Here is a 20,108-nt window from a genome sequence, read left to right on the forward strand (position 1 = left end):
GACTATTTTCCTCGATCTCGAAAGAAATGTGATTTTCGAGTCATTTTCTAAAAATCGATTCTGTGGAGATTCTCAAAATTGCTGGAGCAAATTTTGTCAGTCTTCGGATAATTTGTGATGTTTTACTCTCGCAAATGTTAAAAATATCAAATAGACATATTTTTATAGGAAATTTATTCCTCTATAACTTTGTCGAAGATAATTTTTCTCTATCTTAACGAGAAATGTGCTTAAATTTAGCTAATCAGTATTGATATTTTCTGTAAGACAAATATTCCAAAAATAAGGCTCAAAATTTAGTTATTTTTTATTAGCATTGAATAAATGAGCAGTAAAAAGTTAAAATTGATCAGTAACAGAAAAAATTCAAACAGTGATATTATCGTCCAAATTTTGGCAAAGGGAAAATAAAGGGCTTTTCACTCTATGTGGAACTATTTTAAATGTTAATTATATAAATTAGGCCCATTTTTGTAAAGATTTAAGTTTTTTAATGACCATAATTAGTTATTTTACTGCTCATTTTTAATTTTTTACTGCCCATTTAGAATTTTTTACTACTCATTTGTTTTTTGACTTTTTTATTTTACATAATCCTTCCTCGAATCCTTTGAAACTTTGTAAGTTTAAGAAGGTTCATGAAGGCTATCTATAATAAAAATTTCAAGCCTCAGTCTCTTTTATTTTAGAAAATAGTGAATATTGAAATTTTCGTTTTGACAAATTTTGCCCCAGTCTCTCCTACCTTTAACATTAAAATTCTATTATCTATTCTTTTGTCCAAAAGTGATAAAGTGGCTTCAAGTCATACGGTTTTATTTAACCATTTTTTTTACCGTTTCATAGTCAATTATCAAATAAATATTAATCAAATTAATATTCATCAAATAAAATATTAATATAAAAAAATATTAATCATAAAATATTAATCAATAAATCATAAAATATTAATCAAATAAATATTCTATTCTATTCTATTCTATTCTAATTTCTATAAAAATTTTCACTGATTTGCATAACGTAATATAATCGACCTTAGAATGTTAGACCTGTTAGATTATATCATAGCAAATTGATAAAATTTAACGTTTATCGGAATTAGTTTCCTATCAGTCATCCTTCAAAAAATAAGACACTTCTTAAAGGAAAGTCCCATTTTTAAAATATTGATTGAAACGTCGCCAAAGTTCTTCAAAATATTTGTAGAAATTTTTTTCTTGGCGCATCACATTGTTGACATAATAACTAGTCAGAGTTTCAACAATAATGTGAGAGAATAATTTTTATCTGTTGTGACAAAAACGATCAAATCACTGCATTTCCACGAAGGTCAACAAATAGTGAAACGAGTAAATAGAAAAATCTCTTTGGCGGATATTACGTGGTAAATTAATCAATTAAAATACTTCAAACTGATTGTGAGGTACTTATAGCGCTCTGTGTAATATTCACACTTGAAAATCTGGTGGAAAATTTGTCTGCTTATTCTACATCAGGGGATATAAAAGGTTGTAGGGTGTAGGCAATTGGGTCAGTTGAAAGTGAGAGTGCTCCGAGTTAGACTGGTAAAGAAAATGAAAGTGATAATTTTTGTGCTTTTGGCAATTTCTGCCGTTAGAGGAGTATGGTACGATAATGGTAATTTTTACCAAATCTACCCAAGATCTTTTATGGATTCTAACAATGATGGAGTTGGGGATCTCAAAGGTAATTAAATTAGTATAGTTTGAGATAAGTGATTAGTACAGTGCTGGGATCTTATGTTGCTTATTTGATTCAGGAATTGCACAAAAGCTCCAGTACGTTAAGGATTTAGGAATGACTGGTACATGGTTGTCGCCAATTTTCAAATCGCCTATGGCTGATTTTGGCTACGACATCTCTGACTACACCATGGTTCAACCAGAGTATGGATCCATGGAAGACTTTGAGGCACTTATTGATAAAGCCAATGAAATCGACATTAAGATCATTCTGGACTTCGTGCCAAATCACACGAGTGATCAGCATGACTGGTTTCTGCGTTCTGTAAAAAGGGAACCTGGTTACGAGCACTACTACGTCTGGCATCCTGGCAAGGTCGTCGATGGGAAACGTGTTCCACCAAACAATTGGGTATCTGTATTCAGAGGAAGTGCCTGGGAATGGAATGAGGACAGGCAGGAGTACTACCTGCATGCTTTTCTGAAGGAACAACCTGATCTCAACTACAGGTACCAAGGTGTTGTTGATGAAATGAAGAACGTCCTGCGGTACTGGATGCGAAAAGGTGTTGCAGGATTTCGAATTGACGCTGTGCCCTATCTCTTCGAAATAGCCCCAGATTCTGAAGGCAACTACCCCGATGAACCACTAACCGGTAGTGCCTGTCCCAATCCCGAAGATGACTGCTACACCCAACACATCTATACGCAGAATCAACCTGAAACCTGGGACATGGTGTACCAATGGCGAGCTGTTCTAGATGACTATGTCAAACAGACAAATTCATTTGCAAGAATCATGATGATTGAAGCCTATACCCCATTACCTAACATCAAGTACATCTTTACTGATGGACACGGAAAAGAAGGGGCTCAGATACCCTTTAACTTCGAACTGATTAGCAATGTTAACGGAAAGTCATCGGCTAAGGACTTCAAGGAGCATATTGATGCATGGATCGATCGACTACCTGAAGGTTACCAGAATAACTGGGTCATGGGAAATCATGACAACAAAAGGATAGCATCTAGATTTGGTATTGAAAGAGCAGATCTAATCAATATCCTCCTACAAACACTGCCAGGCTTCGCAATCACTTACAATGTAAGTTGGGATGCTATTTTAAAAAAAAATTACGGTAGTAGGTAGTGGTGGGGCTACTTTGAGCTATGGGGTTGCATTGATATATGATTTTTTCGCATATTTCTAAAGAAAAGTGAACCTTAATCTAACGTAATTTAGTCGTCTTAGCGTTGTTTTGAATCATGAATTGAAGAGCGTACGGCCCATTCGACAATTGTTAACCCAATCAACATGGTCGAACCCCCAAATCCTAAACGTTTATTCCTATATCGTCGGTTGCGTCTACCTCTGTCGTATCTGCATTTCTTTTGTGTCAGTTTCACGCAAGAGGGGACGTCTGTATTGTAGCTTGCACCAAATGCAGATACAAAACAAATGCAGATACGACAGAGGTAGACGCAACCGACGATATCACGCCCAAACAACCATCCCTATTTAGGCGGATGATGAAGGTTACTGGGGCTGTTTTTCGGGGCATTCATCTCCGTACTTCAGTGAGGGAGAATCTCTTTTCGTGGATAGCTCACTCCGAGGAAGTTGAAAGATGGGTGGTACCTTCAGTTACCGATTTTCCCTTTATTTTTAGGTGAGCCCCATCAGGGCTTACACAATGGAAAGGTTTAAAAGGCTCTGGAGAGCATATTCCTCAATCGAATTGGGTAATGTTTGGGCTTTGAAAGATCTTGAAATTTCTGACTATTCTGAATCGGTTCCAACTGGTTAAACACCGCAATTTTTATGATCTTATTTTTATGAAAGCAAAAGATGTTACCGGAATAGGCAACACTACCTCACCGGAGAGACGCTCACAAAGTATCTACATTTTTACGCGAAATACAGGATCCAGCTGGGAAATTTTACCCGAAATTTAAAGATTGATTAATTATTAACATAAACAGAAACAATCTTTAATGAAAACTAATCAATTTTGATGAAAAAGACCGAAGGAAAACCTTCTGCATTTCACCAAAAATCGTAAGACTGATAGAAACACAATCGATCTGTAACATTTTTTGTAAGACTCTTTCCACATTGAGTTTTTACAACGCAATTTAAATTCAAATTATACCTAAAATTTAACGGTCTTTGTGTTAATACATCCTATAATGAGTAAATATTTAAAACCAAAATGAATTCATTGACTAGTCGAAGATTACATACATAATTTTAATTAATTTATTTGCATGGCCGAAATTACACTCAAAGTGGCCGAAATTAGAAGCTGGTCGAAATTTGGCACACTTCCCCTATAGCATACAAGTCAAGGATTCAAGGATTCCGCAAAGAAACGGTACCCTTTTCTACCCCATTTCTTAAAAAAAAAAACTACAAAAATAAGCTACGGCGTTCAAAAAATTCTACGAATTTGACAAATTGACCATAATAACACTGAGTGAGAGAAATCCGAAAAAGTTAAAATAACATTCCGGAAAAGTTTATTTTAGCCTGCAGTATTGAACCAAAATCGGTGTAAATATTATACTTTTTAAGTGTATTAGGGGTTAAAGTTACCCTTTTTCATGTTAATTTTACCCTTAAAAGGTGTAAAATTAACATTAAAAAGTGTTGATATATTTCTCTACACCTAAAAAGTGTTAAAGTTATGAGGGAAAAAATTAATCGCACCCCCGTTTTCTTTTTCTCAGTGAATGAAATCAATTGCAGACCGCAAATAAGAAGCGTTACGAGATTTAGCATTTTAAATGAGAGGAAAAAACAATTAACCCTTTAAGGACGATTGGAACACCGGTGTCCCATAAAGAAAATTACTTTTCCTGACTACCTAAAGTTATTTTTTCTTTATGTTTGTACGTAATTGCAAAGTAGAAGGTTGAAGGAATCTAGGACATTTTTTGCAAGTCTCTAGCTATTTGCTATACAGTAAATTTTTAAGCTCAAAAATGACGAATTATTAAATTATCATCTTAAAAATTAATTTTAAGTATTTTTTATACTTCCAATTTTTTTTAAGCAAAACCGTTTTGGAAAAAGAAACTACAATACTCAAATATTTTTCATTAGACTGAAAATTATCATTCATTGTTATTGTCAGAAAAATTACTTAAATTTTTAAGCTTTTTTTGTCCCTATCGCTCATAGAGGTAAAAAATACACCGAATCAGACTGTTGGATTTTCTAAGGCTAGATGTAAGACTTTTTACTGATTTTGTTTATCGGTTTCATTTTTATTGCGTATTTTCGATCCCTGAAAACTGTCTCGTCGTTAAAGGGTTAAACTGTCCTTTTCCAAATCTGCTCTATCCTCAATTACTACGAAAAAAATTCTAGCACCTAAGCTCAATGAAATTTATTTCTGGATTTCTAGGGTGAAGAACTAGCTCTCCTGGATGTCTACATCAGCTGGGAGAACACAATTGATCCTGCTGGTTGTCGTACGAATTCTACAATTTACCAGCAGTATTCTCGTGATCCAGTGAGGACACCGTTTCCCTGGAACGATCAGAAAAATGCAGGATTCTCCAATGCAGATAAAACATGGCTCCCTGTATCCCCTGACTACAAGGAAGTTAATGTTGAGCTGCAGGAAAAGTACACCTACAGTCACCTGAAAACTTTCCGAAAGCTCACGCAAATGCGCAAAAATGAGAAAGCTCTGCAAGAGGGGCATTTGAAGATGAAACTCATTGGAAATGATATTTTAGCGTATGAAAGAAGAATCGATGGTACAAAACCATCTGAGAATTTTGTTATTATTCTGAACTTTAGCGGCAACACGCACAAAGTCAACATTCATCAACTCTTCCCACAAATGTCTCAAATTTACAAAATTGAAGCTCAATCTCTGCATATTACGAGTCACAAAGAGGGGTAAGTTTAATCATCTGTGTACTTTCCAAAACCCAATTGACTTTTTTTCGCTTCCTTTCCAGGGATCAAATTGATGGACGAAACTTCGAAGTAAAACCCAATGATGCTTACGTACTTCGTGGTGAAGCTTCTAAACTTTATTCGTATTTGATTTTCTTCTTCACATTCCTTTCTGCCTTTTTCAACATCTTCGTGCGCTCTTAAGAGCTTGAGAGATACATCTCTCTACATTTTTTGTTTTTAAATTCTTTTCCTGTAAAATATTATGATTAAAATTCGTGTCATCCATTCCCTTCTCCAAGTATTTGTTGACTTTTTTTTTTAATTAACTTCCATTTGAAAACTTGTGGCTCTTTTGATAAACTTCTCCCGAAAATATGAAAACCATCCCAAATTTGTTTTTTGTGGTTGATTTCCATTATCATCAAATATATTGGTCACAGGATTCCGGATGGAGTTCAGGGCTCAGAAACCCCAAAAGAACCCCAATGACCACAAAGTTTTTTTTTACCAGAAATAAAACAATTTTTAAATATTAAATTACTCCAAATCATGGTAAAAAATTATTTTGCTAAAGTTTGTCAGAATATTTTTTTTTAGAGTTTAATAATTTATCTATTTTAATGATTTTTCAATTACTTCTATTATTTTTAAAGCAGAAATAGTTGAAATTTCATCGATAAACAAAAAGTTAAGTCGAAAAATGAGGTTTTGTTACAACCGACATAACCTAAAAGAAAAAAAATATTGAGGTTAATGCTAAACAGTTTAAAAACTAAGTTGGGTTACACGTTAAATTCAAATTATTATTTATTTGATTCTTTTATTGAAAATCTTAGATTATGTGTGAATTAGTCGGATTCCTTAAGAGAAAATTTAAAGTGGTCTCTACTTTTAGGTTAGGTTTAACAAAACATCAATTTCAAACATAACCTCTTTCCCGTTTAGGAACTTTCAGCTACTTTTTTTTATCTTTTCCATTTGTCAATGTAAATTAAAGCTTTTTATTGATTCACTGTTCCAAATGACAAACTTTAGCATTTAGTTTCTTTTCCCATTGATTAGTAAACACATTTTCTCTTTATCTTAGAGTGTACTACAATTAATAACAATATTCACAAATATCTAATTTAATACCTTCATACACTTTCATCTCATGATATCATTTAATCTAATTTCTGACGGTGAATGAAAAGGTTAACATTTTGTATCGTGTCGTCTCAAAATAAACAACTCTAACGGATAAGGGACGAACAATTAAAAATGCATAACTATGTATTAAAATGTAAATGTAATCCTTTAAATCCACCGTCTTTTACAATTTACATAATTCCTATCGTGTATTTATAAATTTTAATGAGAAATGTCTATAATAATCCTATTTAGATTCCTGTCTCTCAGAATTCACAAAAAGAAAAAGAAATTCAAAATATCCATCCCCCTTTGATTTTTAATCTAATTTTTTACATTAATTTTATGTTCATTTTGAGCACAAGAGAGAGAAGCTTTTTATGTTCTTTATTTTTGTCACAAAAAAAAAACTGTCGATGGATATGCTAAAAAGAGATTTCTGGGCCTCATATCTAACCTTCAATAATTAGATATACAAAAATATCGCACCAAAGGTCATCACCTTAGACGGTGATTGCTTCGCGTTTCTTTGATTTAACACTATCTGAGAGGCTAAGATTGCTCTGCTATAACATGACATTTTCCACATTGGCAGACGATTGGATCACAGAATTTGATGAATCTCGCGGTGTACTATTTGCACTAAATGTGTTCGATGGGTCGGCATCATCATCACGATGTTGCAATGCCTTCGATGTCGAGCATGAGGTCTCGATGCGATTGTTGTTCACGAAGTTATTACTTATGAGGCTATTTCGATGATGAACACCATCATCATGTGCCCCAGGATGACCATTCTTTGTTACATCATCATACGCCCTCAACACTAATTCACCCGCCAAAGTCGTTTGTGTCGATATTTCGGCAAAGCGAAGTGCTATTGGACAAACATAACCTCAAATAACCTCAAACTTTCTAAATCCACTACTTTTGTACTTACTTGAAACTTGGGTTGCAGAGTCCTCAACCGATATCGTCATGGGAGGCACATGCTTTTGCAGCTTCTCCTTCTGATTGCAAGTCGCAGCAGTCACCATTACAGCTGCCATCATTGATTGACCGGAATTTGTGGTCTTGTTGATGGCACTGTATCGAACGGGCATCATGCTCTGGCGAACATTCCGTTCTGGACGAATGAGGATTATGTAGAGCTGAAAGGACAATTGTATCGCTCTCATGAGTTTCCTACATCCCATTATATTTCCGTCAACTTTTGTCGTATCTGTCTTTTGACAGCTTTAAAAAAAGATATTATTTTTAAATTTTAAATACATTAGTTCATACATATGAGTAAACAATATTATTATTAAAATTTCTCTATGAATCGGTTATATTCCTTTCGGAACCGCTGCACCTAGGCCACTTATTTTGGCCCATTATGCACTCCCCATTATTCTGCACTATCTCAACCACCAAGGCGGGCAAACCTACTCTGTATCACATACACATACCGCTTTATATCATAATAGACGAGCCTCGGTTTGTGGATCTGGGCAGTGAATGTGTACTCGTAAACATGCGATAGTTTTAAACACTGATTTTTACGTATACACTACTTGGACCCATGTCGATTATGCACATGGATTCCTTATCTATAAATTCATATAAGTTTCGTCCCTTGAAGTCTAATATCTAATTAAAAACTCACACTGTTTACAACTGCCCCATGTTTACTACTGCCTTAGTTTCCTCTAAACTTGAAATAGGAAAGGAACGAAAAACCTATTTTTCGCATTTCGAAGTCGACTGTAAAGAATCTCAGCTACCATAAGCTTATCTGGGCTTATCACTGGTCATTTTCTATTTTAAATAGTCTGAGTGGGGAAGGCCAGTAAAAGAAAAAAAATTCATTGAAATAGGTTAATAAACATTAGAGATAGAGTGCGGTTCATATGGATATAGTAAGGGTCGGGGTACAGTGGGTTGGGGTAGAGACGGATGAGACCCATTATTAGAAAGATCTTGCTCTTAGATACAATATATGCTAAAATTTCATCGAAATCCCTTCATAAACACAGAAAATGCAGCCCGAGCAAGACATTTTTGATTATAGCTCGGGTCAGGGTACATCGAGGGAGGAGTCCGACCTCAGCTACAACATACTAAAATTTAAAGAAAAAGCATCGTCTAGTTTTCGAAATATTCGAGATCGATTAATCGAAAATCTATTTTTCGATTAACCGATTCTTCGATTTAATCGGATGAAATTGGGATGTGACAAAGGTTGTAGTACTTCACGAGAGCTGTCCAAAACACTGAAATTTTTCCAAATACGATAATTATAAGCGGTGAAATGACCATTTGAAAATTGAATTTTTGACCCCATCTAGTTTGGGTCAGGGGGGTCGGATGAGCTTAAGTCTGGTATCGATCGAAAGTTCTTATGCCCAGCTATAACATAATGAAATTTGGGATCGATCCATGCCATAGGGGCTGAGTTATTGAGGAAACAAAATTTTGGGGTATTCCAAAATGGTGGAAGGGGGTGGAGGGGGTCTATCATCACCTATTTCTGGCCACCTATCGATATTTAACCTTTGCTGAAAACCGCTTATTCGATATCTCTTTCCGTTCTCTCACCAGAAGTGGTTATACGACGAACGGGACGGGACGGGACGGAACGGAACGGAACGGGACGAGACGGGACGGGACGGGACGAGACGGGACGCACGTCCACGAAAATTGATTTTTAGCGCATATAATATTCGTGATCTATAAGGCCCTTGACAGACCTGAGGATTAGCCGAGAGACGGCTTAGCGTAATTATATTACAAATAATGGTCAAATTACATTTCCATCATTTTCCACTTAAGTCGCCTCTCGGCTTAAGTCGTAAGTGTGTCTAGGGCATAAGTCGTCGGTTGCGGCTACCTCTGTCGTATCTGCATTTGGAGCAAGCTACAATACAGACGTCCCCTCTTACGTGAAATGCTGACACAAAAGAAATGCAGATACGACAGAGGTAGCCGCAACCGACGAAGTGTAAATCCAAAATTTGGGCCTCGTCAGATCGGGCCCAAATTTTGGATTTACTCTTCTCTAAATCTATAGAAAACATCCAACATAATTTAGTATCTATAAGACATTTTTATTTATCAAATTTATTTAATCTTCTACCTAAATTCTTTTGTCATGCCTCTAGTCATTACATATTAAATTTCTGTTTGGGATTAGTTTCTAACACGAAATTTTTGTATGCAGTTTTATTTGTTTTTTTTTTTTTGTTAATATTTCGACAAAGAACATTTTATTTTATTCAAAATTATTTAGGGAGTATCTTTATTAATAAGTTATACTGAATAAAATTTGCATGATGTTATATGAGTGACGGAAATCATAAAAAATTAATGAATGATACTTAGGGCACGAAGATAGAATGGGTGAAAAAGTTTGAATTGACTTTAGGCCACATTGAGGGTGAAATGTCTCCAGAGAGTGGAGGTCAACTTAATCCAGCCTTGAGCCACTTGTTGCTCTTTGCCAGGTGTTTGGAAAAAAGGAGGATTTTCCGGTGGATAACAATAAAATTTTATCAACTTTTCACGTACTCATTCGAAAGCAATTTTGTCTATAACGTCCTCGCTACCGAGACCAAGGACTAGATCAAGATAGAAAGAGAAAAAGGAAATGGGATAATAAACATAAATGTATTTGTCGGAGTACCCGATAGATGAGAAAACAATATTTGAAAATAGACTACGAATTACTAATCTAAAGTTGTACAATTTCCACGATGTAAAGGATATCTTTTGTACTTTTACGAAACGGTAAGTTTTTTACTAAAAATACTAAGCAGCTCTTTCATCTCCACAAAGGTTCAATATAATAATATTATCATTTAGAACTAATGTACACATTTAAAGTTCAGAAACTCCAGTAGTGCAAATAGCATTTTGCACCACTGGAATTGCACGTCTATTTCTCTCTGTGGAATTCTAGCAATGCAAATGATTTAGGGGTGGCGGGGGACAAGAAGTAGATGTAGAGATAGACAAAGAAATAATCTCTGAGGAATGTCTACGTATGAAGCCCCAAGTAGCAAAATTTTGCTAGGGAAGGACTTTCAGGCTTGCACATACTCTGGCTTGGAACATTTCATATGTCCTCCATGTGCCTTAAATAAATGTGTGACTAAAGACTGGCTGTTAAAAAATATTACTATTAAGTCAGATTAATTAAAAGAATATGGGGAGATATAAATTGTTCGAAACCAGAGTGTGTACGAAGCCTAAAAGCCTCCCCCAACAGTGTATGAGGTCATGATAACGTTATGCGAACGTCATTGAGACTCGAGGTATACCTCGAAGCTCTAACCACTAACTTACCTGATTATTACGATATATTAACTGAAAGTGTTATATTGTATCTCATAACTTGTTCAAACACATAACGCTTATTTATCGAGTTGCTAAGTTTTGCTTAGAAAAACTTATATAATTTTCTAAAAGTAAGATTTACGTAATTAAAACGTACATTTACTAATCATGATTACTATTTGTAACGGAACTTTATTAAAGTAATTAATCAGTAAAAAAATATTAAGGAAAACCTTATTAACATATTCTTAATAGTTTCTCAAGACAAAATTACACATTGAATCATACTGAATAGGGTTGTTGTAGATTTTCTCCATTAGAAATATTTTTTTTATTTTCTTTAATAGGGGAATGTAGGCAGGCTTTGCACGTGTGAGCTTTCGAACGATGCGAATTTTCTCTTTATTTCCAAAGAGTTGGTTCCGTATTTCTTAGCCATAAGTTAAGTATTTATGAACCTTATCTTCAATGTAAAAATAGGCAGCCAAGCCCTTCTTTCCTAGTTGCTAGGATCACAAATAGAAAATTGGCCCAAAATGGGTATTTTTGATGGCGCACGTTTCATTTGATTTATCATAGTTAAACTCATTTCTAAAAAAAAATACTTACACAGTTGGATGAAGAGTATACTTGAGATGATATTTACGTAATAATTTTTTGCATTGGAGGGAAATTATTTTCACGGTGGCGGAAAATTCGCAAGTACTACACTGTGTGTGGTTTCAAACACTGAATGTGTGAGCGTTCGCACATCTATCAGACAACTCCAGCTTGAAAATCATAACTTCACTAAAGCCTCATAAGCCACAGTGAGACATTCGTGGTCATTTCCTCTTCGACATGCGTATAGTCATCCATGAGACGACGGTTACTGACAGTGGGAACCGTGTGAACATGTTCATAGTCGATTTTTCGATATTCATTTGCAAGAAAAAACAATGCTCTAGAAAATGTGAAAAAAGGTGTTTGAAAGATCTTCTTTTAGTGCAGTGATAGTTTCCGCGGGTTCAGTGGGGTACAGTATAACAATCGGAAAATAATTTTTAATTGTAGATAAAATTTATTTCGAGAAAAAAAAGCAACGACGAAACCAAACCCCCATCGCATGAACGCTGCCCCCGGGGGCAATAATCGCACAAATCGTCATATTTTTTCATTTTCCTCTCCAGGAAAAACCAACAATTCTGTGATAGTGAACTAGACATGCATAGAAACCTAAAAGATCTGAGAATTTTTTGGTGTAGTGCAATTCACTGCCCATTTTACAGTTTAGTCAGAAAAAAGTCCTGAATATGAGGCACAAAAAAATGTGCGAAGGCTGCCTACATTCCCCTATAACGGTCCGTATGAAACTGTAGAATTACCGCAGTCGTATAGAAATTGGTATTGATTTAATTGGATAAAGGTGGTAATCAACCGTTGAACACTGATCATCCACGAAGGAAAACAAGAAAGAGTGAAATTATAGAGGAATCTCCCTTCTGAGTTCGCCCGGTAAAGTGTATGCTAAAGACCTTGGGAGAAGATTTCGACACATAGTCGAGCCCAGACTAGGGCGCTTTTTCATTACTAAAATGCGTTTTGTCTTTATAATTTTTCAAAATTGCAAATTTTTTTCAAATTTCTTTCAAAATGTATTTCAACAAATAAAAAAAAACTTTAAAATTTTTCAAAAACTTTCTGAGGCGCTCTCTGGTTCTTAAATTGCATTTTATTCTTATAATCTACTAAAAACAACTTTTAATTTCCTCATGAAACATTCTAGGGCGCTCCTCTAGTTCTTAAAATGAATTTTGTCCGTATCTATCAAAATTTCGCGTTGAAGTAAAGAAAAAGCTTTTTTAATTCCCTCAATTTTTGGAGCATCCAATTATTCTAAAGACTTTCTTGTCGCCCATAAAGCACTCAAAATGCATTTTGCTTTCGCTCTTATATTTTTGCATGATTTCATGTTGAAGTAAAAAGCGACACTTTAAATTCCTTCAGGTGCTTTTTGGGGGCGCCTAATTTCTTGCAGAGTTTTCTTGGCGCTTCTCTTGCTTCTAAAACGCATTTTTCCTTATATTCTTTCAAGATTTCTAGTTGAAATAAAAAAAATACTTTAAAATATTAAATTAAAATTGTTCTGAAAATACGCACAGCTCTAGTATAGGATGGTTCAGATTGTGCATAAAACTCGTACTTCTCACGAAGCACGAGACGCTATCTTTGATACTCTTTATCTGGGCTAGGAATTTGCTTTTAGCAAAATGGAAAAAATTGTATATACTGAATGGACATAAAGATGAATACCTTTAGACAATACGTAAAGGTTTTAAGTTGATCGAACGTGAACATCTTCCTGAGTGGCAAAGGACCGATAGGCGTGGACTGTTAACCTAAATGTCCTAAGCTCGCGATCCCAATAGGGACTAAACAGTTAAAAATGATGATGATGGTAAGATACCTCATTATAACGGAAAAGTTATTCATCATTTTGAAAGTACGGTTACGGTAACCAAGTGCCCAAATAAATACAATAGTCATGCGATAAAAATAACCAATATGACCGTATGCTGACTTCAATTCGCTACTTGGGGTATCACAGAACGAGAAGACGATATATTTCTCACCGTTTGATCTTTAAGACCGAGAAGCATTACAAGCAACTTGACGTCATTCCCTCCAAAGAAAATTTCAAAATTTTCTTAAAAAATGATCTTTGGCAAGGTGAGGAATCGAAATATTTATATAAACTCAAAATCGAGGGATTATTTATATTGCTTTCCCCTTTGAGTTTGAGCAATAAAAGTTGCAATAGCACCATAAGCTAACATGAAAATCGAAGAAAAAGAAATAAAATGGCAAGAGATAAAAGTTCACTCACTTTTGGTGAAAAAAGACACGCTACTGTAACACTCGCTGATAAACTTATCGTAACAGACATTGATGTAATTCGCAGTGGAACATGATTTGCCGTACCAAAGTAGAGTGGTACAAAAGCCAGCCAGATGACACATGTTGTGTACATTGTGAATCCTGCGAAAATTTATCTTTTAATGTTATAAAATATTAAAGATTTTTTTTTCTTTTTCATACTAACCAATGTGTTTGGATTCATTGAATGCTTCGGGAATTTTTCTTGTTATTACAGCATATACTGTGCATATGACTATAAGGAATATTGGGTAGGAGAATGCTATCATGTAAGATGCATCGATGTATGAATCACAAACTAAGAGATTGTCATCTCTGGTTGGATAATGATGAATTGCACGAGATGGTGATATTACCATCCAGACACCATTGATAAGCACCTAAATAGCAGCATTACACATATTTTCAAAATTTATTATATTCATTTTTAAAAAAATTCTATTTTCTAATTCACCTGTATTGACGTCAATCCCGTGCAGATAATCAATTGGGAACGTGGACTTATAAATGAAGGTCTCTTTGCAGATTGTTTGCCCGCCTTGAATATTCTTGCAATGCGATTTGTCTTGGTAAGAAGTGCAGCATATACAACTGTAAAGCAGAATCCAGCACCAAACCTGCAGGTAGGGATAAATACTTACACTATATCCGTACATAAATAAAGGGGATTTGATTTAGTGTACCTCTGAATGCCGCAGACTAAATTTGTTGGTCTCAAAACTAAAGCGAATGTTACGAAGTAGCACATGAGGATTCCACCCAGGAGAACGTAGCTTAATTCCCGGCCAGAAGCTCTCACTACTGGTGTATCATTGTGTCTACAAATTCAAATTTAGTACCATGTTAAACTCGAATGAGCTATGTTCAGTTATTTTTTTTTAGTAAAATTTACTATAGAAATTGACAAGTTACAGAAAAACTCAGTTCCATTTTATAAAATAGCGTGTATAAAAAAGAACCTGAACCACATTCAGAATCATTTATGAAAGATTATTCTTTCATAATGATTAGATAATATAAAATGATGCATAAATTATTTTTTGGTTATAGCAAAAAATCTTATAATTACGGAAATGAGTCTTGGATAACGGAGACAAAAATGGATTGTCGGAAAATGAGATTAAACTACTTAAGTTCTAAGTTAATTTAATTCATTGAATCAAGTTTAATTTTTAGTTTCTCAAATTGAATTACAATGCATATAGTTCTAATTATTTGTGCCCTAAATAAAACTCAATCATGATATGATTCTGAACCTAAGCAAACCTATAGGCATTTTGCAATTGAAAAATAAGAATTACCATAATTTGAAGACTTTAAAGTAAAAGAAAATCGACAGGAGCAAGCTTTCTAAAACCAGCGATAAGCCCAGGAAAGCTTATGCCGGAAATAGACTCAGGATGATCCTTCAGAATTCTAGAAAAGTTTGCGATTTATGATCCGCTCAAACTGTCATTCACTCAAAGTTTAGTAGGGGGAGGCTTTGATCGTTCGCACATACGCTACCTTCAGACACTTCATATTTCTCCCATATTCCTTTATGAATCTCACATATGGCTATATATTGTAATAGCTAACCTTAAATCCCATCTTTCCTGAAAAAATTGAGAGTCTAATCCTTTTTTCCTAGTTTCAGGAAACAAAAAATAAAAACAGGTCCAAAACTGTAATTTTGCTGTGCAATATTTCATACGATTGTGCAGAATTAATATCACTTTTCTGAAAAACTACTATCACAAAGGGTAGAAGGGTTATTAGGAATCAGATTTATGTAAAAATCTTTTAGGCTGAACAGGCACTTTTTGTGGGTGGAACAAAATTCACAAACTTGACTCAGATTCATCGATCGCACATAGAAGACTGCTTCTTTCAGATATTTTCCAGGAAACTTCATTTTAGATACGATCCCTCATATTCACATCTATTGTAATCTACCGATTTGATCCACCACTAAAAAGGAAAACTTAAAAATCGTAAAGTTGATAAACAAGAAGTAATTTGACTCAAATAGGCTGCAGTTGAGTAATTATTAAGCAATTTTGCATTTCTTTGATATAAAAATATTTTTCAAGCTTGCACAAACTGAATGTGCAATGAAAGAATCACATCTGCAATAAGCTCATACAGTTTACAACTGGTTTTTTGACAATCTTTGACATAACCTCACTATTGTGTTGTTTTGCATGACAAAGAAAAGAAATTGTCCGTGAGAAGCTGTTTTGTGAAAATTTTAGCTTGTTCACCTGCTGAAGCTCAATATCTGTGCTAAATCCCGATTCCTGCAGCTGCAGGAACAGAGAAATCTTCAATGATGCGCATTCAAACGTTTTTGTGCATATCCGGCTCCGTGGAGGAATGGTGGAATCTTGTGTGGTCTTCTCGCTTGCAGAGTTTTAGTCAATTTTTAGCTTTAAAAACTTATTGATTCGTGTAAATTTGGTGATATTTGGACTTTTTAAGAAAGTATTCATCAGATTTAACCGTTTCGGGAGTGAAATTCTCGTAGAACCAATCAAAAAAATGGTTTTTAATGTCAATAAAACATCTCTCAGAAAAGTTCCAAAAAAGTGATATTAAAATGTTTTATTCTATATAAAAATGGTTTAATCAAGTAGATTAGAGTTCCCTTTAAACAATGATGTGCAACTTTTAGTGTCCGGTGCAAAATTTACGGTGAAAATGGGGTGTTCAATGATGGCGTGAATCGTGTGCGATAATAGAAACTTGATTCATCTATCGGATAAATCGCCATTAAATTTTCATTTTCCTCTGGAGGAAAATCTAAGGATTTCCTGGAATTTTGTTTGGTGGGATTATAAACCTTATAAGTAAGACATTTTTTTGGCATAGTTGGAGAATCCATACAGTTTGCATGGTAGTCAGAAAAAATCACTGAACTTGAACATCATTTTTGTATGCGAAAGTTCAAAGCCTCCCCCTAGAGATTTACTGGAAGAATATCCATCAATATATACAGTGGTGGAAATAAGTGTAATTCCACCCTATTATCCTTAAAGAAACTGAACAAAAAAAAAGTCCCGAAAAAAATTCATACGTAGACCATAACTTCCTTTCATGCCAACATAAAAAATCGATATTTTGATTTTTTATTCTAAGTATTTTTAGAAATATAATAGAATTTTGTTTTTTAGGGTGGAAATAAGTATAATTCCACTCAATAAATTGAGTGCTAGAAGGGTATTTATTTTTGACCAATTTTAGGTTGATATCTTTTAATAATTTCAATTTTAACTATAATTTATAAATTAAGTTCCATCTTATAAAGTTTTTCACTAATTTTTGCCAAAATTTCGTAAGAAAAATGTTTAACAAACAAAAATAAAGGAAAAATTAAAATTAATGTTTGGTTTTTGGGATTTTGGATTTCGGGATTTTGGCTTTCATGATTTTGACAGGGACCATTATAATGAAGTTGGGCATACAGCGCATACCCAAAATTTTGATTTTTTAATCTTGTTTTTATTAACTATTGTAATTTTTTTTATTATTTGGAATTTTGGCTTTCGGGATTTTGGTCCATTCGGCATTTTGGCTTTCGCTCTTTTGGCGTTCTGGATTTGGGCTTTTGGGATTTTGGCTTTCGGGATTTTGGCCAGGACCCCAGAATTAGATATGTCCCGGTCAAAATTCCGAAAGCCAAAATGCCGAAAGCCAAATACCGAAAGCCAAAATCCCGAAAGCCAAAATACCGACTTCTTAAAAGTGTCATAGCTACTCCCACGATTGCACCCGCGCTTGCAGGAGACAAAGGGAAATTTTCTGTGTCTTGGGAAATTATTCAACACATTATCCTCTTCATAATTTCATCCCCTTCAGGATTTTGAACATTTGGGATTTTGGCTTTAGAGGCTGTGGCCCTTTCGGGATTTAGCGTTAGGGGGGATTTTGAGTTTGGGATTTTTTCTGCCTCCAGAATTAGATAATCTTGAGTAATTTGCAAAGGGCTTGTAAAGTTCTACAATACTTCTCAATATCGAAAATTGAAATTTTATACAAAGAACTTTATGGGTAATTAAATCGAAAACACGATTTTCGAAAATTCGACGTGTAATGATTTTAAAATTTCTATTTCCGATTTAGAATAAATTTTAGTATGTTGTAAGTGAGATCGAGACCTCTCTAGCGATAAGTCGCACGAAATCGTGCGAAATTGAACAATTAGAACAGGACTTATTACCATTCAGAGATTAAATTTTTGAACCTTGGGTCAATCAAATCGCGGGGCTTCAAGTTTTTCTAATTATAGGGCATCATTAGGCAGTTTAACGCAACTGAATGTTTTTCAGGATTCATTTGCTAAACAAATATTAAATATATTTAAACTATATTTTTCTCTTGAGTTAGTCTCTTCAGTATTGACTATTTGAAAATAAAAAGAATAATTACAAAATATTCTTTTTCTCGTCCTAAAAATCTTTATTTTCGAATATAATGTATGAGTGAAACTACCCCACCTTCCCCTAAGTCTTATGGCCTCTACATACTAGAGAAATTTATGTCTATATTTTTTACAGTTTAAAGCTTAAATACTAAAATTTGAAATCAATTCGTGTCGGATAGGGGCAAATTATTGAAAAAGAACGACACTTAGGAATTTTCCAAAATAATGGAAGGCGGATGGGCGTTGGGATGTAGGTCTGACATAGATTTTGACTCGGATCGAATGACATCAGATTTCACCTTGGACCACAGAATCGTAATAGTAAGGATTTCTAGGTGAATGGCTAAGAAGGAAGTGGGGTAGCTTTTAAATTGAGATTTTTTCCCATATTTAAATGGAATTAAGCCTTATTATAATGTAATTTTATCAGTCTGTTTATGCAGCTAAATTATATCATAATATGGCTCAATTTTATTTAAAAATAGTTGAAAAATCCCAATTTCAAAGTTGCCCCACATTCAAAGGTGTCCCACTTCTCCCTAGTTAGTAATAAAATCATATTCTTTTATTTATTTTCGTAAAATACAGTAAAAAAATGTTAATATAACAAAATTATATTTTACAAAATAGCAACACAAGTATAAAAGAAAGTAAATAATCTCAGATAAATACAACGCAATATAAAATTTCCATTATCTTCTGACTAAAAAGCGTAATATTGACCAAAAATTATTGAAAAAAATGTTATTCAACTGGCTTGATTGTGCAAATGAAAAGACGAAAAAATTAAATTTCCTCTTGACACATGAATGAGACGCTCATATATAAACATAATGCGTATGAAAGAAATAAAATGAAATGATTCACAAAGGCATTTTTTTTATCATGAAACATTTTTCATTGGAATAGCCACATTATGTTCTTTATCAATCAATAAATACAGAATGCACCAGACAAGATTGAATTTTAATGCAATTTTTGGAGTTTTAAATTGAAATTCCGATCACCGATAAAACGTCGTAAATTTCACTGTTTTTTTCTTATTTTGTCAAACTTGGAAACATTATTAAATTAATGTATTCAATAGCAATATTGAAAGGATAAAACTCAAGAAAAAAACATTCTGTTTAGAGTATCTGCATTACATTAAACATTGAATCTTTTTCTTTCAATGGAAAATCGTATTGAGTTTCCTGAGTCAAAAGCACGCAAAAAAACAGGTAGTAGGCGTGACCTGTAAAAGTCATGTCATGATCCACTAAAGATGTCTTTCTACCATTCAATGGTTTCAGAAGTGCTGTCAAATTCATGGAATAATCCACTATCATAGAACATCCCTGCTATAAGACTTTGTATTGCAAAACAAATTGGATCGAGTTTTATGAAGTGCCATTAAAATAAAAGAATTGTAAGTTATAAAGTTCATTGGAAATGAGAAGCAAAGATAAATTGATCCAGCAACGCGCACTTCCGTTCATTGTCTAGCACTCAAAACTTCTAATTGCTATCGTGTAACTGTAACATATACGTGATGCTTTTATTCATTACACAAGTTTTACTGAAGATTGTCTATTTTGTAAAAAAAGAGTTATCTTTAAAACTCCGCCTAACCTTTTAACTCTTTCGCGTCATTAGGGTCATATATGACCCGGGGAAAAAACAATTTCTTTTGACTATTTACATTAATTGAAATCTATCGGTTTGTGCACGACATCATAATAGAAGG

At 34.1% G+C, this 20,108-nt stretch overlaps 2 protein-coding genes across 6 annotated transcripts in view; one reads left to right on the top strand and one right to left on the bottom strand.

The window, feature by feature from the left end:
- The first annotated feature begins 1,409 nt into the window (after positions 1-1,409).
- On the top strand, positions 1,410-5,920 carry LOC129802936 (maltase A1-like). The gene is made up of 4 exons (XM_055849180.1): positions 1,410-1,707; positions 1,781-2,808; positions 5,114-5,616; positions 5,679-5,920. Exons 1-4 carry the CDS (start codon positions 1,575-1,577, stop codon positions 5,818-5,820), a joined length of 1,806 nt encoding a protein of 601 aa, XP_055705155.1. The 5' UTR covers positions 1,410-1,574; the 3' UTR covers positions 5,821-5,920.
- The window catches only part of LOC129802922 (metabotropic glutamate receptor 2-like), a 76,222-nt gene continuing 61,834 nt past the window's right edge, over positions 5,721-20,108 (bottom strand). For all 5 annotated transcript variants that reach the window (XM_055849144.1, XM_055849145.1, XM_055849146.1 and 2 more), the window contains 6 exons: positions 14,664-14,798; positions 14,435-14,597; positions 14,147-14,360; positions 13,931-14,082; positions 7,688-7,898; positions 5,721-7,624 (listed from right to left, as the gene is read on the bottom strand). In XM_055849144.1, coding sequence (XP_055705119.1) covers positions 7,314-7,624; positions 7,688-7,898; positions 13,931-14,082; positions 14,147-14,360; positions 14,435-14,597; positions 14,664-14,798 — 1,186 coding nt within the window. In that variant the 3' untranslated portion in view covers positions 5,721-7,313. The remainder of the gene's footprint in view (positions 7,625-7,687; positions 7,899-13,930; positions 14,083-14,146; positions 14,361-14,434; positions 14,598-14,663; positions 14,799-20,108) is intronic.

Source organism: Phlebotomus papatasi, chromosome 2, assembly GCF_024763615.1.
Source record: "Phlebotomus papatasi isolate M1 chromosome 2, Ppap_2.1, whole genome shotgun sequence".
Lineage (NCBI taxonomy): Eukaryota > Metazoa > Arthropoda > Insecta > Diptera > Psychodidae > Phlebotomus > Phlebotomus papatasi.

Coding starts and splice junctions, on each gene's coding strand:
- LOC129802936 (XM_055849180.1), top strand. CDS start 1,575: ATGAAAGTGATAATTTTTGTGCTTTTGGCAATTTCTGCCGTTAGAGGA. Junction 1,708..1,780: donor TGGAGTTGGGGATCTCAAAG/GTAATTAAATTA, acceptor TATTTGATTCAG/GAATTGCACAAAAGCTCCAG. Junction 2,809..5,113: donor GCTTCGCAATCACTTACAAT/GTAAGTTGGGAT, acceptor CTGGATTTCTAG/GGTGAAGAACTAGCTCTCCT.